The sequence below is a fragment of the Lycorma delicatula genome, chromosome 1, assembly GCF_047948215.1.
Source record: "Lycorma delicatula isolate Av1 chromosome 1, ASM4794821v1, whole genome shotgun sequence".
Taxonomy (NCBI): Eukaryota; Metazoa; Arthropoda; class Insecta; order Hemiptera; family Fulgoridae; genus Lycorma; species Lycorma delicatula.
In genome coordinates, this window is record NC_134455.1 from 147,662,315 (window position 1) to 147,675,034 (window position 12,720).

At 30.1% G+C, this 12,720-nt stretch overlaps 1 protein-coding gene across 4 annotated transcripts in view; it reads right to left on the minus strand.

The window, feature by feature from the left end:
* The window catches only part of mTor (serine/threonine-protein kinase Tor), a 216,081-nt gene that overhangs the window by 187,061 nt on the left and 16,300 nt on the right, over nucleotides 1–12,720 (minus strand). For all 4 annotated transcript variants that reach the window (XM_075364225.1, XM_075364232.1, XM_075364239.1 and 1 more), the window contains exons 4-6: nucleotides 10,536–10,771; nucleotides 7,053–7,249; nucleotides 5,013–5,217 (exon numbers count right to left, since the gene is read on the minus strand). In XM_075364225.1, the coding sequence (XP_075220340.1) occupies nucleotides 5,013–5,217; nucleotides 7,053–7,249; nucleotides 10,536–10,771 (638 nt within the window). The remainder of the gene's footprint in view (nucleotides 1–5,012; nucleotides 5,218–7,052; nucleotides 7,250–10,535; nucleotides 10,772–12,720) is intronic.

Consider the following 12,720-nt stretch of genomic DNA (forward strand, 5'->3'; position numbering starts at 1 on the left):
TTCAATGTGTAAAAATAAATATTTTATTAAAAAAAATACAAAAAAAATTACAAAAATATATTTGATTACATATAAAAAATTATTTTTTTAAAAAAGCTTTTATTTAACTAATATTAATATTAACATTATTAAAAAAAGGAAACAAATTAGAAAAACTCTCTAAAAAGTAAAAAATAAGAATTAAATCAAATTGAGAATTTTAAACAAAAAAATATAATATATTAACAAATATAAAAATGCACTGAAAAGTAAAAAATAAATTATATAAATATCTAATAAATAAATGTAATAATTATTAAATTTTAAAATTAAAAGTAATGAAAATATTTACTTAAATAAAAGCTTTGTGTAAGGTTGTGTTAGTTGCCAATCCAGTTGCTGCTATTGGCCCATACAAGTGAGCACATACAACAAATAAACAAATCTTCCTTTTTATGGGAAAGATATGTTTTTAGGAAAAATAATTTAACATGAGGCCACATGTAGAAAGATTTTAGGCAAGTTTCAATCTCACCACCTCTTATACTTCTTGATCAGTAGGCTCTAATAAAAATCTCCACATAATATGATCATTATTCCTCCCATCACCTGATTCTGATTGGAAGTAAGTATGGTGAAGAACTTCTAGGTAGTTTTTATGAACCATTGTACATTCATGCCTCACAATTAGTGAATATTTAGAAATGACATCCTCCATCAGAGAAATCTTTATTTGTTACATGATGGGTTTGAAGAATTTTAATGTGTTAAACACCAAATCGGTTGTTATTCTTCTTTGCAATAAGGTAGCCACTACTCCAGTTAATATAATTTTTTTTAGCTGACCAAATTTTCTAGAAGAATAGATTAATTAAAAATGTTTTACTGGTACCTCCTGGCACATTGAAGAAAAAATAGATGAATAATTATGGTTAAGAGTTGAACATATATAGTCATAAATTAAATATTTCTCTCTGGTTAAAAGTAGCCAAGAGGCTAATTTAATAAAGTCATTAAATTAATAGTATTGTACGACATATATTTTTGTGTGAAAACCTCAGTAAATTGTCAACATCATTACTTACTGATGTAGATCAAAACTGGTTAATGATTTATTTGATAAAGTTTAATTTTAATTTGTTATTTGTCTCAACACTTCATTATAAATTTCACCATAAAAAAAAATAGCTGGGCATCCAGGAAACTGTTTTATTAATTTTCTTTAATAATAGATGAATAGATCATTTTTATACATCCCATAAATCTTTTAGGTACAAATTAAACAAAATAGGTGTAAGTGCTAACTCCCTGATTTATGTTTAAGTTTTTAAAAATTTCTGCCTTATATTTATCTGTATACTCGTACCTGCGTAGACTTTTAATCACACATTAAATGGGAAGACACTCCTCTCCAGGTAAATTACCTGTCCCTGAATGCTACAGCACATGCAGATGACTTTGTTATTATTTGAAATTCATAAGATAAAGTACAAAGATTATATCAACTATCAAATATATTGTTATATAAACTCAAAAATGTATATGATAATACAGTTTAAAAATAGTAGCCATAAAAACAGATGTGACTTTTATAACAAAATATTTCATTAAGAGCCAAGATTGCAGTTTTGAAGCTAGTCAAACATTTAACTGCTTAGGGATTGAAATTAGCTTAGATGGAGAAAAGGATTTAATTAAAAAGTAAGTTCAATAGCATCTGTGGATAATTAAAAGATCTCTAAAAGAAAAAAACAAGACAGATCCACTTAAAATTATACTATTATTGTTATTGAAGGTGAAGGGATATTTCACCATTGCTAAGTAGGGGATAAAAAAGATTCCCACCTTAACGTTAAGAAAAACTTCAAATTTACTCAATACAACAATGGTTTGCATGTGAAAAAAGTTTCACATGTTTAGCATACAAGCCCCATCTTACAATTCCAGTAACATTTTGGTCATCCTTGTCATAAGGGTTGGTCATATCAAAAATTGTTTCAAACAAAATTTTTAGGAAATGTTTAGAGGACTAACGATCACTTTAAACCAGTTCAATACGGTGCCTATTACGGGTGGTATGATTTTTTTTGTCTTCAAAACCCCACTTTTTTCCACTCCCTGGGCCAGTGGTTGGTAATATCAAAAAAATGTATTTATAAGTTTTAGGCCCTTATCTAAAGAATAGTAGGAACTTTAAATAAATTTGATATTTTACTTAATAAGAAAATTATATATTTTGTTTTTTTGAAAAAGCCTCCCCTATTTCCACCCCATAGTTTGATTTTGCCCATTAACAAACTCGACCGAGATTTTGGGTTGTTATATTTTATGTACCAATTTGAAAGTGATAAGTGCAAAATTATGGCAGTTATTGTGTCCACATGAAAGTGAAATATATATATATATAAAGTTTATATATATATATATATATATATATATATATATATATATATATATATAAACTTTTGAACTTACGGTGGTTTTAGAGTCTGGAGGATGTAAAATGCGAAGATATGTTGAAATTTTAAGGAAATTGAATCATGGTACCAATTACAATAAGTAGCTTCTTTCTTATGAAATCTACCTAAAAGTTATTGGAAAGGTTTTATATCTAACACCATTAACCTTTTTTTTTTAAGTGTCTGAAAGGCATTGGTCTCTGAACATTACAGAATAACATTCAAAATTAAAAACATTAACAGTTATTTGGTTGAACTAAAAAAACTCACTTTATAGTAGCATCTTTTTTTGTTTGGAAAACTTCACAGAAACTCACTTTTTCTGGATCATTGTTTACTATTCTATGTATAAGATAAGGAAATTTAAAAGCGTAGTCACCTCGCAAAAGGATCTTCACACAAATTATAAAACTTCACAAATTATAAAATCCTGTGTTGTCACCCATATGAGGTTTTTGAACTTTTTCTTTAACGTTCTCAGAATTAAAATAAAGTTTCTCCATTTTCAAGATAGACAGATAAATGTAACACTACAAGATAACCTTTTAATCAGGTGTCAAAAGAAAAATCTCTAGATAGCTTCTGCTGTGCTTTTATAATTATTATAGGTTTGATAATATTAAAATATCATAATTTTTATCCAAAATTGAAAAACATGCTTGATCAGAAATCTTATTAATATACTGGCAAATACATTTAATAGCTTTAACTGATGAACAATATACAACATTAGTATGAGCGTTGAAGCATTGAGGTTGGTTGTTTTGGATAACTTTTTGAACAGTTTCTATTTACAATTCACGGGTATTTCACGTTCAAAGGTCCACATGAACCATGAACCATTTGATTGACTACAATTTCGTATAACAATGAGTCTGATTATGAAGTATGTGTTTCTGAACTAACACTGAATCTATCTTTTCTGGCTAATTTTTAAGTCTAATCGCAAAAAAATAGGCTTGTGACAACCCTCTTTTCTGCCATTCCACAGTGTACACATGTTATTAATGATGTCAAAAGTTTTATCTTTAATTTGATCTAGTAAGTTTTTTAGTTTCAAATTAAAAACACCAGTTACTATATCATGCTTATCTCATGTAGTTTGATTTTTAAATAAAATTTAATAAATTGTTTTTTAATAAACTGTCCAATTAGGATTACATAGAAATGTAATAAAAAGGTCTAGTACCCATATTTCTGAATGAAACACATAGCATTTTGCCTTTTTTCATGCATACATCTTAGCCTTCCTGCAAATACAGCTGATAAACATATCTTTTGAACCATGTTTATATCATATACAAAATTATAGAGTTGTTGTTTATAAATTGTTGAGAATTGTTGTTGAAAGAATTTAGTCTTGTTAGTTAATTCACATTTCTCACAAAGGCTTTTCATATGTTTCATAAAACAATTGAAGGTGTCCCAGAAATTCCCTTAGGCCTCTTCTACTTTTGTTAGTTAACAATGACATTCGAATTTGTACTCTACACTAAGACATCTTAATGCAGGGCATTCATACAGTCTTGTAATCCAAAACTGATCCTACTCCTAAGTTTGTTATTACAGGGTTCCAGGAGAGGTAGTCAATTTACAGACTGTACTAGACAAAGTCAAAATGCATAGATATATGATTTGTCAGTTCTCCCTACAACCATTCTGTTTTCACAAGCCCAGCATACAACTATCATGGAACATTACTTAATCACTCCATCTTTATCTGAATGCCAAAATCCTTTTATAGCCAATTTTCCTAATAGTGCAACATCTTTTTTTAAGTGTCAATATTTTTCATTAAGTGTCTAGTATTTAAAAAACAAGAATTGTAACCGATTGTAAATGTAGCTGTCATCCATCAGTTATATGATAATAGTTTGTAAAACATACATCACTTGCTTTTACTTTCTAAAGAAAAGTCACTCAGAAAACTTTCTCAACAGACTGGGCTTTCGGTCAGGGTTGTTCACAAGGCTGACTTAAGTTACGTTCATATCAAATTCAAGTAGTGTAAAAATTTGAAAACTTGATTTTAACACACAACTTCAGTAATAAAAGTGATTCATTTTAAATGGTGTATGTTTTGGACAATGTTTTTTATTCTGATCAAGAATGGTTTTATCTTTCTGGATACAGTAACAGCTAAAACAATATGGATTTTTGAGAATCCTCATATTTACCATAAAATGCATTTTCATTTTCAAAAAGTTGATATTTAGTATGTGCATGACCTTTTTGCACAGAACATTAAGTGTAGATCATTCAAAGATTATTACAGACTTCATAGTATTGCTAGAAACTGAAGAGCAAAATAGATAGTTACAGCAAACTGATGCAACATGCTATACTGCCAATTGAATTATGCGATATGAATTTGTCAAACCTGTCAAACTTGAAAGGCCTGCAACTATTAAACAACAGTTCAGTGCACGGGTACAAATTGATAACGATTTACCCATGCAGAAATCATGAGTGTAGCAGACATCATGGAATCCATTGTTAAAAATTTGTAAAACAAAAACTAAAAAATGTTTATCTAAAAAATATGTAAGGCAGAATTTCTTTACAAACACTAACTGTAGAATGTTGCTGCACAGTAGGTTGGCACTGTAACCTTTGCATCAGGTTTTCATATGTCCTTTCCCACTGAGCATTACTGCACCTCATTAACTCATTTAAAACCAAAAGTGAACCATGTATTCTATCATCTCGATTCACTCCTTTTTCTCTAGTAAAGACTTCTTCAAATCCATTAGCTGCTTCATCATAACATTGTTTGTACCTGTGAACACAAAGTTTTATAAAGGCCAACTAGTAATACAACTTATTTCACAAGAATGAAATAAATTATACAAATAAACAAAGACATTATGAATAAATAGAAGGAACTCAATAACAAAATAATGGCTTCACTGATTTGCAACAGCTATTATGGACGTGATTATTTTTAAGGTTCTGGATAGTTCTGACTATGACTAACAGGCTTTACCAAATTGTACAAATTCAAGACATGACAATAAACACATCTTCAACAGTACACTTTCAAAAACTGTAAAAATTTTTAAACATGTTTAAATTTTTAAACATGTCAAGAAGGTACCCTACAATTAAAATACCAGTAAGTTAAGTATAAAAAACTTCTCTACCAAAACATCATAAAACAGACTGATAACTAAAATAATTAACAAACTATCTCTAGGTGTGGTAATAAACATTGAAATGGTTTATGATAATTACAGTGTAATTCTTTACTTAATTATTATTCAACACTTTCACAATGGAAAACTGAAAATACAATTTTTTTTTGTTTGTATTAGGAGTCTTATTTTTACTTATACTCAAAACAAGAACAATAACCAAAAAAATACAGTAATATTATATCAAAATATTCAAATGGATTGTTATATTGCATACATAGTAGGATAGTGCCTGTACTATAATGCAAGTGCTCAGTCTCCTAAAATCCGTAATCCCTACGGATGCCATTACACAATAACCAGAATAAACAAAATAAGAAATTAAAGTAACATCAAGAATAAAACAAAATAATTAAACGATGGTAATAGTTCAAAAGGTTAAAGTTAAAATAAAATTAAAAAATGTGGTGCAAAAAGATCATAAATTATACAACATTTTTGTAAAAAGTTATACTGATTTTTCTTTATTTTTATTTTCTTTACTTTACTTTCATAAAAACATACTACAATAGAAATCGTGCATTAATAACACCAGAGTGGTTAACAGTAATAAAGCTACCAAATCTCACTGCCACATTCATCTCAACTCTTATAATATTTCCTTAAACAACATTAAACAGTAATTCCTAACTGCTAGCAACACGCATACATGCATGATATGTATGCAAGTGCTATTTACATCAAGGGATGGCATAATACAAAACAGAATTCATTACACATTATTTATCATTTACAATACAATAATTTTTTTTTCCAGAAATAATTAATAAACAATTAAACATATACTCAATGAAATTTATAATAAGATTTTCACAGCAATGTTCTTAAGTTAAGACCAATAAATTATAATTCTTGCAATCTAAATGCATTAGTGAATCTCAACAGTTTATATCTAATAAATTATGAATAATACTTGGGCTTATAACCAGCCATAGGGAAGTTTTTTATTTTCTAATGGTAATACTTTCTATAAGGGTGAAGCTGCCATATTGCTACTTTTGCTCCTGCTTAGAACAGGATTTAGTGTTAACATTAAATTCTGAATATATTACCAATTAATTTATAACATTTTGACACATCATAGTTGTCCCTATTCAGTTTATCATCTATAGGAAAAGATGCTGAAACACATACTTTTCAATAAAATCACAAATAATGCAAGAAAAGAACTGATAAATCAAGACTATCTGATGATTTACCACTCTGACAAATGAACCAATGCTTCTGATCTTGTGAAGATATGACTACAGAGTCACTTTGTTGAAAGAAGTGTTGGACACACTTACAAGAAGCAAGACATTACAAAATAAAATGTGACTTAATAATCAAACAGTTATTTAAAAAACAATTAATACTACTGAATTACTACATCACTGTAAACAGCAACAAAATCCCAAGAGTATTTTGCTGCCACTCTCACCACTGTGGTCTTTGAGTCTGTTTAGCAGTCTCTCGCTGAGCAGTCACTACTAAAGCGGCACGTAAAGCTTCAACTGCTCCTTCTCTTATCACTGGCTTTGGATCTCGAACAGCATTAAATATCAAATCAAAAAACAACTGAACTTGTTGAAAGAAGTATGTAGGTACAGACACAGCCAATTCTCGCAGTACTAGTACCTAAGTAAAAATTAAAAAAAAATAACATATTAAAAAGTTACCATCCACCACTATAACTCAGTTTTGACTAAAGATACTTATATTTTCATTAAAAAAATTTAATATCTAGTTGAGAAGTTACTGAAATTTTTTTTTCAACTTCTTGTTTCACATTTATGAAACCCAGTAAATATATACAAAGCACAAAATAACCAAGACACAATTACCAACACACTGCTTAATTATACTATCTAAAATAAAAAAAAAATAAAAATATATTTATTTTAATAGCTTATATTATACTTAGTTTAACTTATTATTAGTTTACAATAGATCAAACATCGTTTGAAGCACAATTTCAAAATAAAAAATATAAAGAGAATAGTGCTTTTCTTAATTCAAATAAATAAAACTGAATGTTATTGTTCAATAACAATTATATCTTCATATTAAAGATGGCAGCAGCAGTAAAGTTAAAATGTCATGTTTAAACTAAATCTGTCCATTTATAGAATGCAGCATTTAATGTTACTTATTTTGAAAGTGGGATAACAACAATAACAATAAACACAACTGAACAAACTGATAAAGTCTAAATCAGTGTCTTGGAAAAATCTTTTTAAAAAACAGGCTTCACATCTGAAATACCAATCTTGAAAAATATCCTCCCTGACAGCCAAAGCACTGCTACGATCTCCCAGGTGCACTTACTATGACGTGACATAAAGTTGTCCTGTTTAAAATTTACAATCTCTTAATGAGTTTAATTTTTAAGGCTGTTAATGTCAGGAAAGATGTGAATAAAAACTTTCAAAAGTCCCTATAAAAACAAGTTGCTGCAGTAAGGTTCTGGTGAATGACATCAAACTGAGAAAAACCTGCCCAGGGAATGTAGTACCATAGAGTGTTCACTAAGGTGTGCCATATGGGTTGTCACACTCTTCTCTTTTATTTTTCCTGTTTAACCTCCAGTAATTACCATTCAGATAATGCTTCAGAGGATGAAAGAGGAGGATATGTATGAGTGTAAATGAAGTTTAGTCTTGTACAGTCTCAGTTCAACCATATCTGAAATGTGTGGTTAATTGAAACCCAACCACCAAAGAACACAGGTATCCACAACCTAGTATTCAAATCCATGTAAAAATAACTGACTTTATCAGGACTTGAACAATGCAACTATCAACTACCAAATCAGCTAATTTGGAAAGACGCATTCACCACTAGACCAACCCGGTGGGTTATGGGTTGTCACACTGTCCTGCTGAAACCATACTCTCACTGTATTCCAGTTATGACATCTCAACTCAGGTAGGAAGAAGGTTTCCAACATATGGTTACAAATGTTGGCATATACTGTCACCATCATCGTATGGCATATAAGACACCATCATCACGGTCAAGAAAATAAAGCCTAATAATTTCCTGTTCTGAAATGGCATGTCACACAACAACAGCACGATATTCTGAACATTTAGTGATAAATGTTAAGCAGGACAAGAGCTAAAAATAGTCTGGATAGTTTCCAGTATCATGTAGTTAAATTACTCTTGTCAATATATACATATAGTTTGTTTTGCACATGGACTGTAAGACTTGATGAACACGTGTAAGTCTATGGTTATAAACATTCCCTTCTGCTTTTTGTTCTATCTGTTTTATTTCTGACTTCTATGATTTTCTAGATGAAAACTTTGAAAATTTAGTGCAGGATTTAATTTTATAATTACTTTGGCTTCACTAATTGAAGATCATAAAATTAAATATCAATCTTGTTATATACATATTATAAAAGTACTAATGATAAAGTGTACACAGCTAAGTTTAATTGTATCACCATTGACTATTTTAATTAAAACAAAAAGAAATGAATACTTTTCTTCCCATAACATAAATAATGCACTCATAAATATAAATGAACACTTTTGTCTGGCCAAAAGATTTCAAATTTCTATTTCACAAAATGATTAACAAGGAATGAACTTTGATAATGTTTTAGCATTAAGAAGGTTACATTACCCACCGGGCTGGTCTAGTGGTTAATTTGTCATTGCAAATCAGCTGATTTTGAAGTCAAGAGTTCTAAGGTTCAAATCCAAATAAAGGCAGTTAGTTACTTTTACACGGATTTGAATACTAGATCATGGATACCGGTGTTCTTTGGTGGTAAGTTTCAATTAAGCATATATCTGACCATACTTAATGGTCAAGATTTGAATACTAGATCATGGATACCGGTGTTCTTTGGTGGTGAGTTTCAATTAACCATACATCTGACCACACTTAATGGTCAACCTGAGATTGTACAAGACTAAACTTCATTTACATTCATACATATCATCCTCATTCATCCTCTGAAGTAATACCTTACAGCGGTTCCAGAGGCTAAACAGAGAAAGGTTACATATATCAAAAATACATACAACATTAACAATTTTACTTCCACACACCACCAGAAAAACAGTATACTTTTGTTCAATTCACATTTCACCACATAAGTTTACCAGATTAAATGTAGATTACAAAATCTAATCATCCAATCTCTCAAACAAAATTTACATCCTTCCAGTACTTTTAATCAAATTAATACTTTTGACATGCAAGATCATTTTCTAAGCCATTCATTTTTTAAAGCACTTTTTTTATAACCAAAAAACAATTATATACTAGTGTTGCATGAAATTAATAAATATAAACATAAACATTGGCAAATAATTAAGTTTAGCTGCACAATTTCAGACCCACTTTCATAATTTGAAACTTTTTCAATAACCAGGAAATTACTCATTATAACTTGAAAATTTCAAACAGGTTGTGAGTTAATCATCCACATAAAATTTGATCTCTTAATGTAGACATGAACCTTGAAGTATAATGAAAGGGAATAAGTATTTTCTCATTCAGCTGTAAATGTCGTAAGTAAAAGGTCTTCTTAGTTTATGTTTACCTAAAATGGTTTTCTTTCAAGGTAATTGACCAACTTCTAACCAAACTTTCTGGCTAAACAAACAAAAAAAAAAATTATTTCTTGACATGTTAACCATGGATTCAGTAGGTTCGCTTACTTAAAAGTAAAAAAAAATTTTGTTAACTTTTAATTTCATAACTTTTATCAATCAAAGATCTTGTCTAACATTCGTTTTGATTCAAACCTATATGGGCTAAAAAACCTGGTTGATACTTTTTATGCCCAAATAATTCAATCATAACTTTAGCACATGTATTTTTGGTGAGATTACTAAACGTTAAATAATTAAGGAAAAAGAAAATATCAGGAAAAAGTAACAAATATACATTAATTACTGACAGCAGCATGTCTTTTTCCTTCATGCCGATCACCTCCTAGCCACTCAAATGCACGTTTCACTTCAAACTCCACATACTCTGCTGAATATGTTCCTGATACCAATGCTAACTTTCCAACAGTCTTAGCAGCCAATTCCATTACACCCATATCATTTGACGGCAACAGGTTTCTTAAGTAATTGGCAAATCTACTAATACGATTATTGATATTACCAACATCTGCTCCTATCAAACAAACTGAAAGCAAACAATCTCATTAAATTATTATACCTTCCATTAATTATTAAATGCAAAAAAGGAAACTAGAAGGAATCTATTTGCATCAATAACTATAAACTAGTTACTGATTACAGTTAACTTACTTTTTTATAAGATATACTGAAATTATGCTGTAGTAAATGGTTGATGCTCGTATACACAGATATAAGCATAAACATCGGCACACAGTAACATGTGCTTCAAAATGAATATCAGGGTTTTAAAGCTGTGAAATATTTCTTAAGTTTCATGTACGTTGATTAATTATACATGAAATGAAAGAAAAACAGTTTTAGCTGCGTGCAAGCTCATGAATTGTTTACTTACCTTCTGCTTTAAAGTGCTAGTAGCAAAGATGACAACCCTCCAACAGAAAGTGTTCAGCATTTTACAGTTTGAAAAGTGTGAATCTGTAATTACCACTTAATGTGTGTTCTGTTTGAAGTTCTGTTGTGCTCCCCCAGGTGACAATAACATTCGTAGATGGTATAAATAATCTGAAACCACTGGCTATATTTGTAAAGGGAAGAGTACAAGATGACCAAGTGTATCCAAAGACAAAGTTGAACATGTAAGAGAGTCTTCTGTGCGTAATCCTAGGAAATCCGTTAGGAATGCTGGCGACGAACTAGCAATTCCAATGATGACTGTGTGGAGGGTATTAAGGAAACACTTACATCTGCATCCATATTGTTTACAGCTGTCACAAGCTCTAAAGCCTACAGATTATGGTTTGCATACCAGCTTCGCAAATGAAATGATGCACTGTGAAGATGAAGACTTTCTTCATTGTATCATATTCAGTGATAATCAACATTTCATGTTAATGGAAAAGTAAACACTCATAACGTGCATATCTGGGGATCCTCACAAAATATTGCAGTAAGAACAAGACTTCCAAAACTGAATGTTTTATGTGCCCTATCCTGACAGCAAGTTTACAGGCCATTCTTTGTCACACAAGCAAGTCTGTTTAGAAAGAACTATCTTGATATACTACAACTACAACTCTTTCAACTGCAATAAGAACCACAGAACATTATTTGACAACAAGATGGTGTACCTCCTCATTAGCATAACGCTCTACATGATTGGTTGAATGAAATTCACCCAGACCGCTGGATTCATCACTGGAGACCAGATGAGAGACTTGTTTGCCATGGCCTCCACGTTTGCCCGATCTGACCTCATGCAATTTTTTCCTTTGGGGGTTATAAAGGATCAAGTGTATGTGCCACCATTACCAGCTGAAATACTCAACTTGAGACACACGTTGTAGCAGCTAGCACATCAATTACTCAAGACTTGTTGATTAAAATATCGGATGAACTTTCCTATAAGCTGAATGTATGCTGTGTAACAAATGGTGCTCACATAAACACTTATAGGAAATACAGTTTGAGTTGCTCTTTCATTTCATACATACTTTAACAATGTAAGTAAACTTAATAAATATTAGGTAACTTTAAAACCCCGATATTAATTTTGAAAAACACAGTATATATTTATCCAAGCATACATAAATAGAACATGTTCATGTGCATTATATGCTATTCAAACATACTGATGCCAAACATCAACTTTTACTGAAGTTCAAGTAACTAGTTTCTAAAAACACTAATATAACAAATCATTAATACGCATTACAGTTTAACTCATACATAAATATAAACAATGATTTCCTTGGAAGAACTGCTTTGTTTCACAATGTAATAAAACTCTAGACTGAACATAAAAAATTAATAACAGGCTATCATTTATAACTTTTTTTTTTTTTTTTTTTTTTTTGGTCTTCAGTCATTTGACTGGTTTGATGCAGCTCTCCAAGATTCCCTATCTAGTGCTAGTCGTTTCATTTCAGTATACCCTCTACATCCTACATCCCCAACAATTTGTTTTACATACCTCCATAATCTTTTCTCCTCCTA